We start from the raw sequence: 20,698 nt of genomic DNA on the forward strand, positions 1-20,698 counted from the left end.
CGTTCTTACCTTCTACTCTCATGTATAATTATTAACATGTAAGATCACTTTCCCCCCTTCATAAAGCACCATTGTAATCTCAGGCTTTGGTTAATGTCAACACAGCAACACATGTAATATATATATTAGTTAGGCCACGAAGCTCTGAGAGTGATTTGATCAATGATAATCTGGATTTGTAGTAATATGTGTTACTGGAGCACGTCCCCATCTCTCTCTCCCTCCCTCTCTCTCTCTCTCTCTCCCTTCATCTCTCTCCCTCTCTCTCTCTCCCTTCATCTCTCTCCCTGTCTCTCTCTCTCCCTTCCTCTCTCTCTCTCTCTCTCTCTCTCTCTCTCTCTCTCACTCTCCCTTCATCTCTCTCTCTCCCTCTCTCTCTCTCCCTTCATCTCTCTCCCTCTCTCTCTCTCCCTTCCTCTCTCTCTCTCTCTCTCTCTCTCTCTCTCTCTCTCCCTTCATCTCTCTCCCTCTCTCTCTCTCCCTTCATCTCTCTCCCTCTCTCTCTCCCTTCATCTCTCTCTCTCTCTCTCCCTCTCTCTCTCTCTCTCTCTCCCTCTCTCTCTCTCTCTCTGTCTCTTTGTCTCTCTCTCTCTCTCTCTCTCTCTCTCTCTCTCTGTCTCTTTGTCTCTCTCTCTTGCACTCTCTCTCTCTCTGTCTCTCTGTCTCTCTGTCTCTCTCTCTCTTTCTGTCTCTCTTGTTCTCTTTCTCGCTCTCGCTCTCTCTCTCTCCGCTCTCTTGCTCTCTCTTGCTCTCTCTCTCTCTTTCTCTCTATGTGTGCTGTCTTGCCCGAGGAAGCTCATGTTGAACGGCCGGTCCCTTGGTCACTTCCTCTGGTACTTTTCCAGGCTCTGGCTCTGCTGCCGCTGTCTTCGGTGGCGATGGTGCTGGTGTAGACAGATTGGGGTCTGCCTCCGCCTTTCTCTGCTGCCTCCCTTCAGTTCCCTTTCCCGTCCCACCTCCTGCTCTCTCCATCCCAGAACCAACCCGTTGTATCTCGGCGGGGGGAGAGATACATCCTTGCGTACATGTGCGAGCGTGAGTGTGTCTGAATATGTGCTGTACGTGGCCAGATGAAAGGGATCAGTAGAGGCCACATGGTGCAGGCCAGGAAAGAGAAGAGAAGAGAAGGGATGGAGGGATTAGGGAGGGGAGGAGGATGCCAGAGGCCATTTGCATGTGTAAGAGGAAGGGATGGTGTATGATGGAGAGATGGAGAGATGTCAACTGTAGGATTGTAACGATCGTCGTCGGGTGACGAGGAAGCGGACCAAAACGCAGCTGGGAGCGAACACATGTTTATTCTTAACACTGAAATAAACACGTACACAAAACCAAGAAAATGCCGATACGTTAACTGCTCAAAACACAAAGAGACAACAGCCCACCAACAGCGTGGGGGAAAAAGGAACTTAAATGTGATCCCAATCAGAGACAACTAGCGACAGCTGTCTCTGATTGGGAATCGACAGAACCCAACATAGAAATAAACACCTAGAGCTAACACAAGGCTGTAACGCCAACATAGAAAACAAACCAAGGAAAAATACCCAACATGACACACCCTGACCCAAAATACCCGAGTTCACCTGGTCAGGGCGTGACAAGGATGGAGAGATGGAGGCATTTTCATTTTTCAGAGGTCAGATTTGAGTTGTGTTTCATTTCTGCTCTGACAAGATGATTTGGACACGGATAAGTAAAGAGATTTGTGTTCTAACAAATGATTTGGTTACATGTTTTGAAAATAGTTTTTATATTTGGAGGCGTTCAGAGGCTTTAACATGTCCCTGATTTAACATGTCCCTGATTTAACATGTCCCTGATTTAACATGTCCCTGATTTAGCATTTCCCTGATTTAACATGTCCCTGATTTAACATGTCCCTGATTTAACATGTCCCTGATTTAGCATGTCCCTGATTTAACATGTCCCTGATTTAGCATGTCCCTGATTTAACATGTCCCTGATTTAGCATTTCCCTGATTTAACATGTCCCTGATTCAGCAGTAGTGTTCCTAAGCTCTTGTCATTTCGACCCAGATACGGTCACTTCCCTGGTCTCCCTTTGGTTGCTTCCTCTGACCTCTGACCCCTGACCTCTGACCTGTGTGTTCCCTGCAGGGTCAAGGTCCATGGAGAGCATGGTGAGGTGCAGACAGACCCAGCTGAAGGTTACCAGGAGGACGGTGAATGGCACGGAGATAAAGACAGTTATAGGTAGGGAACACACACACACACACACACACACACACACACACACACACACACACACACACACACACACACACACATACACACAGACACACAACACACACACACACACACACACACACACACACACACACACACACACACACACACACACGCACATATACACTCACACATATACACACACAGACGCACACGCACGCACACACACACACACACACACACACACACACACACACACACACACTCAGTACAGGGCATTCCGGCATATACTACGATACATTGCTGTTGATGTGTTTTGAAGTAAAGCCAATACAGTATGGATGAATAGATTGACTGTCAGAATGACATTGTGCCAGAATATGTTTAATTGCAAAGCAGATTGCCAGAGATGGTGTGAAGCGTTATGTTCTCATGTAAAGTATGGATTGTCTCAGCACTCTAACAGGAAATTAAGTGAGTTCCCTTGGAGCAAAGCTTGCCTGTAGCTGACCAATGTACTGTTGATTAATCAGAGAACATGCATTTTATTTCTGACTGAAGAAACACCTGTATGTTTCACTCACTGGACACCCCGCCCCCCCCCTCTTTCTCCCAGTTAAATAAAATAACATCTGCTTTATTGGCATGACATAACAATGTACATATTGGAGATTAAGAGATACATTTACTCTCTCTCTCTCTCTCTCTCTCTACCATAGAATACAGAGGAACTCTAGCAGCTCTCCATCTCCTCGACCAAAGAAGAGGAAGAAGAAGAAACGTGCGTTCAGAAGGAGCCGGTCAGTCGTCTCTCTAGATCAACTCTATGTTTCCAGGAATTAAATATTCCTGCTATTGTTAAACATTCCATATGGATAAGCTTCATTATGGAGGAATGCTCTCCTTTTACCCTCTCTCTCTCCCTCTCTCTCTTTCTCTTTCTCCCTTTCTCTCTCTCCCTCTCTCCCTCTCTCTTTCTCTTTCTCTCTCTCCCTTTCTCTCTCTCTCTCTCTCTCTCTCTCTCTCTCTCTCTCTCTCTCTCCCTCTCTCTCTCTTTCTCTCTTTCCTTATCTTTATCTCCCTCCTGGGCTCCCTTTTACGCTCTCTCTCTCCCTCTCTCCCTCTCTCTCTTTCTCTCTTTCCTTATCTTTCTCTCCTTCCATCTGAGCTCTCTCTCCATCCTTCCCTCCCTCTGAGCTGTCTCTCTCTCCCCATAACTCCCGCAGGTTCGACAGCTCCTCTCCCTCCCGCAGAGAGAAGAAGAAGAAGAGTGGGAAAAAACACAAGCGAGACAGGTGCGTTTACATGTTTTGTGTGTGTGTGTGTGTGTGTGTGTGTGTGTGTGTGTGTGTGTGTGTGTGTGTGTGTGTGTGTGTGTGTGTGTGTGTGTGTGTGTGTGTGTGTGTGTGTGTGTGTGTGTGTGTGTGTGTGTGTGTGTGCGTGCGTGTGAGTCATAAGGAAGGAGGAGGGATTTACTAGAGAGATGGACTTCTGTCTCATTAACTTTTCATGACCGATCATATTCTAGATTATATCGAGCCTGTGAGAACCACCGGGAAGAGCTATAAATAGCCAGAGAATGTGAGCGTACCCCGACGTGCTTCAGCCTGCTTGCGTAACAGGGAAAAGGGGTTCATCTTACCACAGGACACTTCACAACATAACTATCCCAGAAAAGGCTTGGATGGAAAATGTAACGTTGGTGTCAACAAAGCACTCAGAAATACCCAACTCAAGCTATCCTATAGGCCCAAATAGTACAGCAACCACACATGAGCAATCATTTCCAGACAATAAAAGACTATAATATTGATAAGGATAAGGGTATTGATAAGGATGTTGATAAGGTTATTGATAAGGATGTTGATAAGGGTGTTGATAAGGTTATTGATAAGGATGTTGATAAGGTTATTGGTAAGGATGTTGATAAGGTTATTGGTAAGGATGTTGATAAGGTTATTGATAAGGTTATTGATAAGGATGTTGATAAGGTTATTGATAAGGATGTTGATAAGGTTATTGATAAGGATGTTGATAAGGATGTTGATAAGGTTATTGATAAGGATGTTGATAAGGTTATTGATAAGGATGTTGATAAGGATATTGATAAGGATGTTGATAAGGTTATTGATAAGGATGTTGATAAGGTTGTTGATAAGGATGTTGATAAGGTTATTGATAAGGATGTTGATAAGGTTATTGATAAGGATGTTGATAAGGATGTTGATAAGGTTATTGATAAGGATGTTGATAAGGTTATTGATAAGGATGTTGATAAGGTTATTGATAAGGATGTTGATAAGGATCTTGATAAGGGTATTGATAAGGATGTTGATAAGGTTATTGATAAGGATGTTGATAAGGTTATTGATAAGGATGTTGATAAGGTTTTTGATAAGGATGTTGATAAGGATGTTGATAAGGGTGTTGATAAGGTTATTGATAAGGATGTTGATAAGGTTGTTGATAAGGTTATTGGTAAGGATGTTGATAAGGTTATTGATAAGGGTGTTGATAAGGATGTTGATAAGGTTATTGATAAGGATGTTGATAAGGTTATTGATAAGGATGTTGATAAGGTTATTGATAAGGGTGTTGATAAGGTTATTGATAAGGGTGTTGATAAGGTTATTGATAAGGATGTTGATAAGGTTATTGATAAGGATGTTGATAAGGTTATTGATAAGGATGTTGATAAGGATGTTGATAAGGTTATTGATAAGGGTGTTGATAAGGTTATTGGTAAGGATGTTGATAAGGTTATTGATAAGGATGTTGATAAGGTTATTGATAAGGATGTTGATAAGGTTATTGATAAGGGTGTTGATAAGGTTATTGATAAGGATGTTGGTAAGGATATTGATAAGGATACAGGTAAGGATAATGATAAGGATATTGGTAAGGATATTGATAGGGACACAGTGAGAAGGAGGATATTGGAGAGGAAATTCTTCCAGTCCATTCATTCATTACGGAGGATTTTTAATAAAACCCTCCAGAAATGTTGCTTATATTTTGTATTATCTTACAAAGCAATCATCCTCTTTCGACAATAATGCAATAATTATCGCGTCAGCACAAATGGAGAAAGAGAATGGAGAGAGAGGAGAAAGACAATGGAGAGAGAGAAGGAGAAAGAGATTGGAGAGAGAGAAGGAGAAAGAGAATGGAGAGAGAGAGGGAGAAAGAGAATGGAGAGAGAGAATACTGCCCAGGAATATCAAAACGACAATAAGCTATTCTAAAGAGCACATTTCCGTCTCTCTCTCTCTCTCTCTCTCTCTCTCTCTCTCTCTCTCTCAATCTTTGACTTGCCTAGTTAAATAAAGGTTAAAAAGATAAATAAAATAGAAAATATCTCGCTCTCTCACAATCTTACTCTCTCTCAATCAATCTTTCACACACTATCTCTCTCTCTCTCTCTCTCTCTCTCCGGGGCTAAACTCATTCCTCTAATAACCAAACCTGTATGGTAGCTGCAAAACAAGAAACATGAGCCTCTGTCCAAATTGCTGAGTATCACTGCCCCCCACACCTCCAACACCTCAACCCTCTTCCCACTTTATAAAACCTCCCCTCTTTTGCCTCTCTATCCTCTACTCAGATTTCTCCAAAGATCCACTGCATTGCAGGTGTTGTCTATAGATGAATAATGTAAGGTTAAGTAAGAGGAGAACAAGGTGGTGGGTGAGTCCCTAGAGTGGCCTCGTGTGAAGCGCTCTACTGTCTATGTGTGTTGGGGATTTGGAGGGGTGAGGGGTGCTCACTCTCAGTGTTCCACCACCCACCACACACTATGTACAGTAACAACAGCTCAGCAGGTAGAGTTCTCTTTGGCTTGGGCTCCATTTTAAAGGATAGCATTGTATATTTCTCCAATTAGGAGAAAAGGAGGGAGGAGAAGGACGAGGGGGTTAATAAGCAGAACAGTATCAGGGAATGGTTGTGTCTGACAATGGTGGGAGTTAAATAAATGAGTCCCACTAGAACACAAGCCTCTCTAGTCCCCAGTCTGTTATCTCTAGTGGAACAACAACAATCTGCATCCCAAATGGCATCCTATTCCCTATTTAGTGCACTACTTTAGACCAGGGCCCTTAATCCCTATTTAGTGCACTACTTTAGACCAGGGCCCCTATTCCCTATTTAGTTCACTACTTTAGACCAGGGCCCCTATTCCCGATTTAGTGCACTACTTTAGACCAGGGCCCCTATTCCCTATTTAGTGCACAACTTTAGACCAGGGCCCCTATTCCCTATTTAGTGCACTACTTTTGACCAGCGCTCTGTGTATTACACTATACAGTGCCTTCAGAAAGTATTCATACACCTTGACTTAGTCCACATTTTGTTGTTACAGCCTGAATTCAAAATGGAGTAAATATAATTTTTCTCTCACCCATCTACACACAATACCCCGTAAAACATGTTTTTTTTAAATGTTAGGAAATTGATTAAAAATTAAATGCAGACATATCTCATTTACATAAGTATTCACACCGCTAAGTCAATACTTTGTACAGTCATGGCCAAAAGTTTTGAGAATGACACAAATATTAATTTTCACAAAGTCTGCTGCCTCAGTTTGTATGATGGCAATTTGCATATACTCCAGAATGTTATGAAGAGTGATGAGATGAATTGCAATTAATTGCAAAGTCCCTCTTTGCCATGCAAATGAACTGAATCCCCCAAAAACATTTCCACTGCATTTCAAAGCATCCTGAGACCATTCATGTGTGGGGTTGCTTCTCAGCCAAGGGAGTGGGCTCACTCACAATTTTGCCTAAGAACACAGCCATGAATAAAGAATGGTACCAACACATCCTCCGAGAGCAACTTCTCCCAAACATCCAGGGACAGTTTGGTGATGAACAATGCCTTTTCCAGCATGATGGAGCACCTTGCCTTAAGGCAAAAGTGATAACTAAGTGGCTCGGGGAACAAAACATCGATATTTTGGGTCCATGGCCAGGAAACTCCCCAGACCTTAATCCCATTGAGAACTTGTGGTTAATCCTCAAAAGGCGGGTGGACAAACAAAAACCCACAAATTCTGACAAACTCCAAGCATTGATTATGCAAGAATGGGCTGCCATCAGTCAGGATGTGGCCCAGAAGTTAATTGACAGCATGCCAGGGCGGATTGCAGAGGTCTTGAAAAAGAAGGGTCAACACTGCAAATATTGACTCTTTGCATCAACTTCATGTAATTGTCAATAAAAGCCTTTGACACTTATGAAATGCTTGTAATTATACTTCAGTATTCCATAGTAACATCTGACAAAAATATCTAAAGACACTGAGGCAGCAGACTTTGTGAAAATGTATATTTGTGTCATTCTCAAAACTTTTGGCCACGACTGTAGAAGCACCTTTGGCAGCAAGTGAGTCTTTCTGGGTAAGTCTGTAAGAGCTTTCCCCACCTGGATTGAGCAACATTTGCCCATTTATTATTTTCAAAATTCTTCAAGCTCTTTCCAATTGGTTGTTGATCATTGCTTGCCAACCATCTTCAGGTCTTACCATAGATGTTGAAATAGATTTAAGTCAAAAAGGAAAGGATATTGAACATTTTAAATTTAGCCTACTGGATGACTAACCAAGACAGAATCATTGTTCCTACACAATACAGGTACAGCAGATCCCCCTTATTGTTTGGGACACTTTTAAATGTGCCTTTAGAGGCCATGTAATTTAATCTTTAAAACAAAAAATAACTACAGAAAGATAGTAACAAACACTGTAATACAGAGACATACAGTACGTTAGAGGAAAAACAAAAAGAAATGGAGGAACTTATTCAAGAAAGATCAAGTGTAATCTATTATTAAAAAAAACAAATATGGGTGAAAATGCACCAAATAATATTTTTTATTTCCAACATAGAAATGCTATCAAAAATAATTTACAGAAAATTGTTAACAAATGACAGATTCATCCATGATTCACGAAACAATTTGACATTTTTTTGAAAGAGGAAGCAAAAGTACTTTAAGCATGTTTTCATTTCAGTCTCCTCCATCTCCACTAACTGAAGTTCATTTGTACGGTTCTTCTTCTTCTTCTATTAATAGTGTAAAAAGAGGGGGAAATAATAGCTATTGTTGGCTGACTAATCACCATGGCAACAGTAGTGTGAACATACTGTACAGTATGAAGGACTTTGAAGTATGTAGTCAGTCAAGCATTGAGGAATGAGCATATAACCCCTTAAATTGATCTGTTCTAGAGACATGTTCAGGTCAGAGTTATGTGAGTAACAGAGGTTTCACCCTCTCTCTCTCTCTCAATCTCTCTCTCTCTCTCCTCTCTCTCTCTCTTTCTCTCTCTCTCTCTCTCTCTCTCTCTCTCTCTCTCTCTCTCTCTCTCTCTCTCTTTGTGTAGGTCGACATCTGGTCATAGGAGAAAGAGGAGATACAGGTGGGTATGCAGATAAATATGGCACATTGTGCACATCACATATGTAGCCTTACATTCAGGGAGACTCTGTGAATGTAACTAGGCTAATGCTTGCTTGTTACATTGCACATACAGTGCCTTCAGAAAGCATTCATACCCCTTGACTTATTCCACAGCCTGAATTCAAAATGGATTACATAAACAAAATTGTATTTATAATTTATTGAAAATGAAAAACAGGAATATCTAAATCACTTGCTTTGAAACTCCAAATTGAGTTCAGGTGCATCCAATGTTCTTTTGATCATCCTTGAGATGTCACTACAACTTGATTGGAGTCCACCTGTGGCCAATTCAATTGTTTGGACATGATTTAGAATGAAACACACCAGTCCATCTATATGAGGTCCCACCAGTTGACCGTGTATGTCAGAGCTGAAACTATTCCATGAAGTCCAAGGAACTGTCTGTAGATCACAGAGATAGAATTGTGATGAGGCATATATCTGGGGAAGGTTCTAAAACAATTTATAGAGTGTTGAAAATGTCCATATGCACAGTGGTCTCCATCATTAGGAAATGGAAAAACACAATCCAGAACTATCCAGACTCCGTCCAACAAAACTGAGCAACCGGACAAGAAGGACCTTGGTCAGGGAGGTGACCTGACATAAAGCTGATACAGTCATAACCAAGATGACATAAAGCTGATACAGACATACCCAAGATGACATAAAGCTGATACAGACATACCCAAGATGACATAAAGCTGATACAGACATACCCAAGATGACATAAAGCTGATACAGACATACACAAGACGACATAAAGCTGATACAGACATACCCAAGATGACATAAAGCTGATACAGACATACCCAAGACGACATAAAGCTGATACAGACATACCCAAGACGACATAAAGCTGATACAGACGTACCCAAGACGACATAAAGCTGATACAGACGTACCCAAGACGACATAAAGCTGATACAGACATACCCAAGACGACATAAAGCTGATACAGACATACCCAAGACGATATAAAGCTGATACAGACATACCCAAGACGACATAAAGCTGATACAGGCATACCCAAGATGACATAAAGCTGATACAGACATACCCAAGATGACATAAAGCTGATACAGACATACCCAAGACGACATAAAGCTGATACAGACGTACCCAAGATGACATAAAGCTGTAATCACCGCCAAAGATGTTTCTACAAAGTATTGACTCAGGGGTGGGAATACTTAGGTAAATTAAATAGTTCTGTATTTAATTGTCAATACATTTGCAAATTGGGTATTGTGTGTAGATACGTGAGAAAAAAAAATTATTTAATCCATTTTGAATTCATGTTGTAATACAACAAAATGTGTAAAAAGTCGACGGTTAATGAATACTTTTCTGAAGGCGCTGTACCCTTTTAACCTGCTTAATGAAAAAACACCAATCTGTTTCCCTTTACAGATCGGGTAGCCCAAAGAACAAACAGAAAGACAAGAACAAAACCAGAAAGAGGTAAGGATCCCTCTTTTCTTTATATATAATCCAACCTACAATAATGGACACGTCTGACTGTTAGATGTTCTGTAGACTTAACCCCTTACACTCATGGAAATAGGCCTATATGGATAGGGCCCAAATGAAATGTTTCTAACAGAAGAACCATAAAAAGCATGTGTACGACCATGGTTAAGAAAACACTATGGACATTATGGGGAAATGATCAGACCAAAAGGTCTGACCAAAAGGTCACATCAGTTCACCTGACACAAGACTGAATACAAAACATTATACTGTTGATTTGATGTGCATTTTACATTTACTGTACTTTTCACAACATATTGTCAATAACGAAATGTGAAAATACTTTGGATACATTCAGTAACATAATAAGAATATTCAATGAAATGTTGAAGTAGGTGCAATATAATAAAAAACTATGACAAGGGTTTCAGTGAGAGGTCTAACTGGTGTTGCTAAGTGACCAAACACCTCTCCAAACTGTGGGTTTGAGTTAGATCTCTACCTGGTGTTGCTAAGTGACCAAACACCTCTCCAAACTGTGGGTTTGAGTTAGATCTCTACCTGGTGTTGCTAAGTGACCAAACACCTCTCCAAACTGTGGGTTTGAGTGAGAGGTCTAACTGGTGTTGCTAAGTGACCAAACACCTCTCCAAACTGTGCATATTTCCTAAGTCATTTCAATGCACTTGATTATAATATATATATATATATATATATATATATATATATATATATATATATATATATATATATTGACAAGGAAGAAATTTGCGAACTAGGTCTCTTTTCCAAATGTGCTCTGTATGATACAACATAAAAATACACATTATACACAGCATATACAGTACCAGTCAAAAGTTTGGACACACCTACTCATTCAAGGGTTTTATTTATTTTTTACTATTTTCCACATTGTAGAATAATAGTGAAGAAATCAAATCTATGAAATAACACATATGGAATCATGTAGTAACCAAAAAAGTGTTAAACAAATCAGAATATATTTCACATTCTTCAAATTAGCCACTCTTTGCCTTGATGACAGCTTTGCGTACTCTTGGCATTCTCTCAACCAGCTTCCCCTGGAATGCTTTTCCAGCAGTCTTAAAGGAGTTCCCACGTGTTGGCTGCTTTTCCTTCACTCTGCGGTCCAAATCATCCCAAACAACCTCATTTGGGTTGAGGTTGGGTGATTGTGGAGGCCAGGTCATCTGATGCAGCACTCCATCACTCTCCTTCATGGTCAAATAGCCCTTACACATCCTGGAGGTGTGTTGGTCATTGTCCTGTTGAAAAACAAATTATAGTCCCACTAAGCGCAAACCAGATGGGATGGCATTCTGCAGCGATTCTGCATATCAAGTTTATAATTTTTTACAGATTGACCAATGGTGTTTATATAAATAGTGAAGAGAACAGGTCCCAAAATGGAACCCTGTTGTACACCTTTATTCACGTAAACAAACTCGGACTTTACCCCATCCAGTCACGATGGTCAACTTATTCAATAAAATAACATGATCAACAGAATCAAAAGCTTTTGACAGGTCCACAAACAAAGCAATACAATTCATTTGAGTGTCTAAAGCGTTGACAAGATCATTAACAACTAACGTGGTTGCTATAATAGTGCTATGACCATGTGACTCAAGGAAAGAGCCTTCAACAATACTTTTTTACCTCTCCTAGCTTTGTCATTGAGGAACTGAAGGAAGCACCCTTGTAGTTTTTTTTACCTCTAATAGCGTTGTAATTGAGGAACTGAAGGAAGCACCCTCGTAGTTTTTTTTAACCTCTCCTAGCTTTGTCATTGAGGAACTGAAGGAAGCACCCTTGTAGTTTTTTGTTTGGAACACAGCACAGCCCCCCGCACCATTACACAATTACTGTTGTTGTTTAGGCAATCCAAAAACGGTCCATTATAAATCACAATCTGGTTCAAATGGGCATCACTTGAAAGCTTCTTCTATTACCAACATGGCTAGCTATTGCCAACATGGCTAGCTATTGCCAACATGGCTAGCTACTGCCAACATGGCTAGCTATTGCCAACATGGCTAGCTACTGCCAACATGGCTAGCTATTGCCAACATGGCTAGCTATTGCCAACATGGCTAGCTACTGCCAACATGGCTAGCTATTGCCAACATGGCTAGCTATTGCCAACATGGCTAGCTATTGCCAACATGACTAGCCAAGTTCTGTAATGTGATCTTGCAGTGTTAGTCTTTGTATTTTGGGCATAGAATGGAGTCATCATGAATGCATTCAAGAGTGTTCTGTGGCAAATTTTATTCACAATACGACAAAAAATAGACGCATGTCATCTTTGTAACGGTGGCTCGAACATAGCGATCAAAAACATTGATACTGTAAATTTACATATGTTTTCAAATATGGAAATGTGAAGTGCAGGGTGTGGTTTTCTTGAAGTGACACCAAAGAGGTATTTAGTGTAATCCTAATGGCTCATCTTTTAGAACACATGGACTCCTCTCGATTTGATTTACAGCATTTCTCTCACTCAGACAACAACAAATGTGCAAAAGTTGCCCAATTAGCGGGAGGGATGAGGGCGTAACAGCTCTCAGTTAAAACCCAAACTTGAGTGTGATATGTTCTCAGTCTGTTTCATTAAGCACGGTAACATGCACACAATAATGTAATTATAGACAGATTAATATAATAGCTTGTTTAAAAAAAAACGATAACATGCTTTGCAAGAAGAACGATTGCCATAATAATCCTGTTTACATGGACATATCTGAAATCAGGCTACCTGATGGTATTTTTGATAAATGCAGGAAATCGGCAATCAAAATAAACATTCTACCACAGTGACCAGTCTACCACAGTGACCAGTCTACCACAGTGATCATGTTATTTGCGTGTGTGTGTGTGGGTCTGTATATGTGTTTGTGTGTGTGTGTGTGTGTGTGTGTGTGTGTGTGTGTGTGTGTGTGTGTGTGTGTGTGTGTGTGTGTGTGTGTGTGTGTGTGCGTCTGTCCGAATGTTTGTGTGTGCGTGCGTTTGTGTGTGTCTGTCCAAATGCTTGTGTGTGTGTGTGCGCGTCTGTATATATATGTGTATGTGTGTGTCCAACAGGTCCCCATTAGAGTCCCCCAGTAGGACGTCTCAGCGTAGAGGCAGCTGCTGTAGCTCCCACAGTGCATCACTCTCCTCCGCAGGCCACAGCCCCTCCAAGTCCCCTGGCAGGTAGGGACCCCCCATGGTGGCTCCCAACGTACCCCCCCCCCCCCCTTAGATACATGCCTTCGTTTTAATCAGACTTCTTTTGGTCTACTGAGGTATCGATAGCTAAGGTTTGCAACAGCTCTGCTAGACATGTGTGATTGTTATATGGTCAGAAGAAAATATTATGACTGACTTGAAAATGTTTAAGAGGTTATACACTATACTCTAGAGTCTATAACCGCCTATAGCTGTCAGGTGTCAGTGTGCAGCGGTAGGACGGAGTCAGGCGCAGGACACAGAACTGAGTAAAAGACCTACATTACTCAAAAAGAAACAACAATAATTTCCACGCAGGGAAAAACACACCAGCACACAGAAGTCTAGAACACTAAACAAAGAACAAACAGGCACAAAACCATGTGGGAACCAGAGGGTTAAAATCAAGACAAAACAAATGGAAAAAGAAACGTAGATCGGTGGTAGCTAGAAAGCCGGTGACGTTGACCGCCAAACGCCGCCCGAACAAGGAGAGGCACCAACTTTGGCGGAGGTCGTAACAGTACCCCCCCCCTTGATGCGCGGCTCCAGCAGCCCGCCGACACCGGCCTCGAGGATGACCTGGAGGACGAGGCGCTGGGCGATCCGGGTGGAGACAGTGAAATTCTTGCAGTAAGGAAGGGTCCATGATGTCCTCCACCGGCACCCAGCATCTCTCCTCCGGACCGTACCCCTCCCACTCCACGAGGTACTGAAGGCCCCTCACCCGACGCCTTGAGTCCATGATGGCTCGCACAGTATATGCCGGGGGCCCCCTCGATGTCCAGAGGGGGCGGAGGAACCTCCCGCACCTCAGACTGCTGGAGCGGACCAGCCACCACTGGCCTGAGGAGAGACACAAGGAACGAGGGGTTAATACGGTAATCAGGGGGAAGCTGCAACCTGTAACATACCTCGTTCAGTCTCCTCAGGACTTTAAATAGCCCCACAAACTGCGGACCCAGCTTCTGGCAGGGCAGGCGAAGGGGCAGGTTTCGGGTCGAGAGCCAGACCCGGTCCCCCGGTGCATACACTGGAGCCTCACTGCGGTGGCGGTCGGCGCTCGCCTTCTGTCGCCTGATGGCCCGTTGTAGGCGCACATGGGCAGCGTCTCAGGTCTTCTCTGAGCGCCGAAACCATTCATCCACCGCAGGTGCCTCGATCTGGCTCTGATGCCACGGTGCCAGGACCGGCTGATAACCTAGTACACACTGAAACGGAGACAGGTTAGTGGAGGAGTGGTGGAGGGAGTTTTGGGCCATCTCTGCCCAGGGGATGAAAGCCGCCCACTCCCCCGGCCGGTCCTGGCAATGAACCGCAGAAACCTACCCACATCCTGGTTAACTCTCTCCACCTGCCCATTACTCTCGGGGTGAAACCCTGAGGTCAGGCTGACCGAGACCCCCAGACATTCCATGAACGCCTTCCAGACCCTCGATGTGAACTGGGGACCCCGATCAGGCAATATATTCTCAGGCACCCCGTGGTGCTGGAAGACGTGTGTAAACAGGGCCTCCGCAGTCTGTAGGGCTGTAGGGAGACCGGGCAAAGGAAGGAGACGGCAGGACTTAGAAAACTGATCCACAACGACCAGGATTGTGGTGTTTCCTTGTGACGGAGGAAGATCCATCACGAAATCCACCGATAGGTGTGACCACGGCCGTTGTGGAATGAGTAGGGGTTGTAATTTCCCTCTGGGCAGGTGTCTAGGTTCCTTGCACTGGGCGCACACCGAGCAGGAGGAAACATAAACCCTCACGTCCTTAGCTAAAGTGGGCCACCAGTACTTCCCACTAAGACAGCGCACTGTCCGACCGATGCCAGGATGACCAGAGGGTGGGTCCAACAGATCCATTGATCACGGACATCAGACGGAATGTACAGATGCCCAACTGGACACTGGGTGGGAGTGGGCTCCGTGCGTAACGCCCGCTCGATGTCCGCGTCAACCTCCCATACCACCGGTGCCACCAGGCAAGAAGCCGGAAGTATGGGAGTGGGATCCGTGGACTGCTCCTCTGTGTCATACATCCGGGACAGTGCGTCTGCCTTAGCTTCTGGGAACCTGGTCTGTAGGATAGGGTGAAAACAAAACGTGTGAAAAACATGGCCCACCTTGCCTAGCGAGGGTTCAGTCTCCTCGCCGCCCGGATGTACTCCAGATTGCGGTGGTCAGTCAAAATGAGGAAAGGGTGTTTAGCCTCAAGCCCTCAAGCCAAAGCCTCCACGCCTTCAGAGCCTTGACAACAGCCAACAGCTCCCGGTCCCCCACATCATAGTTTCACTCCGCCGGACTGAGCTTCTTCGAAAAGAAAGCACAGCGGCGGAGCTTTGGTGGCGTACCCGAGCACTGAGACAGCACAGCTCCTATCCCAGCCTCGGATGCGTCCACCTCTACTATGAATGCCAAGGAGGGATCAGGATGAGCCAGGACGGGAGCCGAGGTAAACAGAGCCTTCAGGTGACCAAAAGCCCTGTCCGCCCCAGCTGACCACTGCAGTCGCACCGGTCCCCCCTTCAGCAAGGAGGTAATGGGAGCCGCTACCTGACCAAAGCCCCGGATAAACCTCCAGTAGTAGTTGGCAAACCCTAAAAACCGCTGCACCTCCTTTACTGTGGTTGGAGTCGGCCAATTACGCACGGCTGAAATGCGGTCACTCTCCATCTCCACCCCTGACATGGACAGGCGGTACCCTAGGAAGGAGGCGGACTGTTGGAAGAACAGACATTTCTCAGCCTTAACATACAGGTCATGCTCCAACAGACAACCAAGCACCTTGTGCACCAGGGACACATGCTCAGCGCGTGTAGCGGAGTATATTAGAATGTCAGCTATATACACCACTACACCCTGCCTATGCAGGTCCCTGAAAATCTTGTCTACAAATGATTGGAAGACTGATGGAGCATTCATCAACCCGTACGGCATGACGAGGTACTAAATGCCGAGGTGGTACTAAATACCGTCTTCCACTCATCTCCCTCCCAGATACGCACCAGGTTGTAAGCACTCCTGAGATCCAATTTGGTGAAGAAGCGCGCCCCGTGCAATGACTCTGTCACACTGGCTATGAGCGGCAGCGGGTAACTGTACTTCACCGTGATCTGATTTGTACCTCTATAGTCAATGCACGGGCGTAAACCTCCATCCTTCTTCTTCACAAAAAAGAAACTCGAGGAGGCAGGTGAAGTGGAAGGCCGAATGTATCCCTGTCCCAGAGATTCGGAGACATATGTTTCCATAGCCACCGTCTCCTCCTGTGACAGAGGATACACGTGACTCCTGGGAAGTGCTGCGTCTACCAGGAGATTTATCGCACAATCCCCCCGTCGATGGGGTGGTAGTTGAGTCGCCTTCTTTTTATAGAAGGCGAGAGCCAAATCGGCATATTCAGGGGAGATGTGCATGGTGGAGACCTGGTTTGGACTCTCCACCGTAGTTGCACCTATGGAAACACCTACACACCTCCCTGAGCACTGACGTGACCATCCCGTAAGAGCCCTCTGATGCCACGAAATAATGGGGTCATGATAGGCCAACCAGGGAAGCCCCAACACCACAGGAAACACAGGAGAATCGATCAGGAAGAGACTAATTCTCTCCTCATAACCCTCCTGCGTTATCATACATAGTGGAGCTGTGACCTCCCTAATCAGGCCTGACCCTAAAGAACGACTATCTAAGGCATGTACAGGGAAGGGCACATCAACAGGAACAATAGGGATCCCTAATCTAAGTGCAAATGAACGGTCAATAAAGTTCCCAGCTGCGCCTGAATCTACTAGCGCCTTATGCTGGGAAATTCTATACATACACACATGTGCACAACAGGGAGCTCTGGGTGAGTCGGGTGCCTAGTCACCTGGGATGATCCACCAGTGCCCTGCCTGCTGCCTCGACTCCCTGAGGGACCTCCCCAGCACCGACCAGCAGTGTGCCCTCTGCGGCCACAGGTGGTGCAGGAAATGGGCCCCTCCGGTCACCCTTAGAGCAGCACCTCCGAGTTCCGTAGGTGTAGGATCGGAGGTGCTGGGGGATGGAATGGACGGACCGCGATCCGGACGTCCACGGGTGGCCAACAGGTTATCCAGCCGGATGGATAAATCCACCAGCTGGTCGAGGGTAAGGGTGGTGACCCTGCATGCCAGCTCCCGACGAACGTCCTCACGTAGACTACACCGGTAATGGTCGATCAGGGCCCTCTCATTCCATCCCGCGCTGGCAGCCAGGGGCCTGAAGTCCAGTGCGAAGTCCTGTACGCTCCTCATCCCCTGTCTGAGATGGAACAAGCATTCCCCCGCCGCTCTCCTCTCAGGTGGATGATCGAAGACCGCCCGGAAGCGGCGGGTGAAATCCTCATAGCGGACCAACGCTGCATCTATTCCTCCCCATTCAGTGAAGTTGATAGGGGGAAAACCCCCTCTCTCCCATCGCTCCATGGTGTGCAGCACGTAATCCATGGCTGTGCCAAGATTTTGGAGCATCGTCATGTGCTGCTGGACGTGCTCCTTCACTGGTAACGGAGGACTGGGTGCACCTGCTGACTCCATATGAGGTGCGTGTTTCTGTCAGGTGTCAGTGTGCAGCGGTAGGACGGAGTCAGGCGCAGGACACAGAACTGAGTAAAAGACGTACTTTACTCGAAAAGAAACAACAATAATTTCCACGCAGGGAAAAACACACCAGCACACAGAAGTCTAGAACACTAAACAAAGAACAAACAGGCACAAAACCATATGGGAACCAGAGGGTTAAAATCAAGACAAAACAAATGGAAAAAGAAACGTAGATCGGTGGTAGCTAGAAAGCCGGTGACGTCGACCGCCGAACGCCGCCCGAACAAGGAGAGGCACCAACTTCGGCGGAAGTCGTGACAATAGCTAATACAAAATACAGTACCAGTCAAACGTTTGGACACACCTACTCATTCAAAGGTTTTTCTTTATTTTTACTATTTACTATTATTTTTACTATTTTACTATTCACAAAACTGTGAAATAACACATATGGAATCATGTAGAATCCCCCAAAAAGTGGGATTATTTGAGATTATTCAAAGTAGCCACCCATTGCCTTGATGATAGCTTTGCACACTCTTGGCATTCTCTCAACCAGCTTCATGAGGTTTAATTTCAATTAACAGGTGTGCCGTCTTCATTTTTTTGGTTGAATTTCTTTCCTTCTTAATGTGTTTAAGCCAATCAGTTGTGATGTGACAAGGTAGGGGTGGTATACAGAAGATAGCCCTATTTGGTAAAAGACCAAGTCCATATTATGGCAAGAGCAGCTCAAATAAGCAAAGAGAAATGACAGACCATCATTACTTTAAGATATGAAGGACAGTCAATTCGGAAGATTTCTTAAAGTGCAGTCGCAAAAACCATCAAGCGCTATGTTGAAATTGGCTCTCATGAGGACCGCCACAGGAAAGGAAGACCCAGAGTTACCTCTGCTGCAGAGGATAAGTTCATTAGAGTTACCAGCCTCAGAAATTGCAGCCCAAATAAATGCTTCACAGAGTTCAAGTAACAGACACATCTCAACATCAACTATTCAGAGGAGACTGTGTGAATCAGGCCTTTGTGGTCGAATTGCTGCAAAGAAACCACTACTAAAGGACACCAATAATACGAAGAGACTTGCTTGGGCCAAGAAACATGAGCAATGGATATTAGACCGGTAGAAATCTGTCCTTTGGTCTGATGAGTCCAAATTTGAGATTTTTGGTTCCAACCACTGTGTCTTTGTGAGACAGAGTAGGTGAATGGATGATCTCCGCATGTGTGGTTCCCACTGTGAAGCATGGAGGAGGAGGTGTGATGGTGTGGGGGTGCTTTGTGGGTGACACTGTCAGTGATTTATTTAAAATTCAAGGCACACTTAACCAGCATGGCTACCACAGCATTCTGCAGTGATACGGCATCCCATCTGGTTTGCGCTTAGTGGGACTATCAGTTTTGTAAGGGCTATTTGACCAAGAAGAAGAGTGATGGAGTGCTGCATCCGATGACCTGGCCTCCACAATTACCCGACCTTAACCCGATTGAGATGGTTTGGGATGAGTTGGACCGCAGAGGGAAGGAAAAGCAGCCAACAAGTGCTCAGCAGTTGTGGGAACTCCTTCAAGACTGTTGGAAAAGCATTCCAGGGGAAGCTGGTTGAGAGAATGCCAAAAGGGTGGCTACTTTGAAGAATCTCAAATATGACATTTATTTTGATTTGTTTAACACTTTTTTGTTTGATGTCTTCACTATTATTCTACAATGTAGAAAATAGTAAAAATAAAGAAAAATCCTTGAATGAGTAGGTGTGTCCAAACTTTTGACTGGTACTGTGCTCTTGAGTCGAAGTCATTTCAGCAGGTTTGTTCAGTAGTCTTTACAGTTTGTACTGTACTATTTATTAAAGGTCCAATGCAGCCATTTTTATCTTAATATCAAATCATTTCTGGGTAACCATTAAGTATCTTCCTGTGATTGGTTTCTATTAAAATGTAAAAAAAAGAAACAAATAGCTTCTTATCAAAGAGCAATTTCTCAAACAAGAATTTTGCTACGACTGTCTTGGAGTGGTCTGATTGGGGAGGGAAAACTGAAATGAGCTGTTATTGGCAGAGAGGTTTAGGACTCTCTTTCTTATTGGTCTATTACCCAATTTAACGCCTGGTGTCACCAGGCAAGCCAAAACTCCATCCCACCAAAACAGGCTGAAATTCCAGGCTGTTTTTTTCAAACAGCTCTTACATTAAAAGGGCATTTTCATCATTTTGACAATTTCACAATAATATTTCAACATCACAGTGTTGAAGTGTGTATATATATATATATATATATATGACAGGGAAATCACGTTTTTGACTGCACTGGGCCTTTAAACCTGTACTGTACTGTACAATATTATAGCATTGGTTTGTTCAGTACTCCTGTCTGTCTGTCTTTCCAGGCCCAACTCCAAGCACAAGACAGAAGGACACAAGGCCTGTGTGAGCCCGTCCCCTTCTCCGTCCCCCGGTCCTGACGGTCCCGTCACGTGGCACAACGGGCACCACCACCGTGACCGCGCCCGCAACGGCAAGGAGGGCAGACTCAATCACAGCCACACAGCCGAGGGAGACATGGAGCAAGATGTACGTAGTCTCCTCTATCTCACCCTCCCCTCCCCCTCCCTAATCCCTGCCCTACCTTCTGAACTACACTCAAACGTAGGAATAACTACACACAGGAATAACTACACACAGGAATAACCAGGCACAGGAATAACCAGGCACAGGAATAACTAAACAGAAGAATAAGTAATCACAGGAATAGCTAAACAGAAGAATAAGTAATCACAGGAA

General features: G+C 44.3%; 1 protein-coding gene across 1 annotated transcript in view; it reads left to right on the forward strand.

The window, feature by feature from the left end:
• Nucleotides 1-798: 798 nt before the first annotated feature.
• srrm3 (serine/arginine repetitive matrix 3) overlaps nucleotides 799-20,698 on the forward strand; it is a 51,356-nt gene continuing 31,456 nt past the window's right edge. The window contains exons 1-8 of the mRNA XM_082973822.1: nucleotides 799-833; nucleotides 2,122-2,217; nucleotides 2,910-2,990; nucleotides 3,417-3,485; nucleotides 8,578-8,613; nucleotides 10,071-10,121; nucleotides 13,236-13,346; nucleotides 20,305-20,488. Of these exons, the coding sequence (XP_082829948.1) occupies nucleotides 799-833; nucleotides 2,122-2,217; nucleotides 2,910-2,990; nucleotides 3,417-3,485; nucleotides 8,578-8,613; nucleotides 10,071-10,121; nucleotides 13,236-13,346; nucleotides 20,305-20,488 (663 nt within the window). The remainder of the gene's footprint in view (nucleotides 834-2,121; nucleotides 2,218-2,909; nucleotides 2,991-3,416; nucleotides 3,486-8,577; nucleotides 8,614-10,070; nucleotides 10,122-13,235; nucleotides 13,347-20,304; nucleotides 20,489-20,698) is intronic.

Source organism: Salmo salar, chromosome 04 (genome assembly GCF_965601325.2).
Source record: "Salmo salar chromosome 04, fSalSal1, whole genome shotgun sequence".
Taxonomy (NCBI): Eukaryota; Metazoa; Chordata; class Actinopteri; order Salmoniformes; family Salmonidae; genus Salmo; species Salmo salar.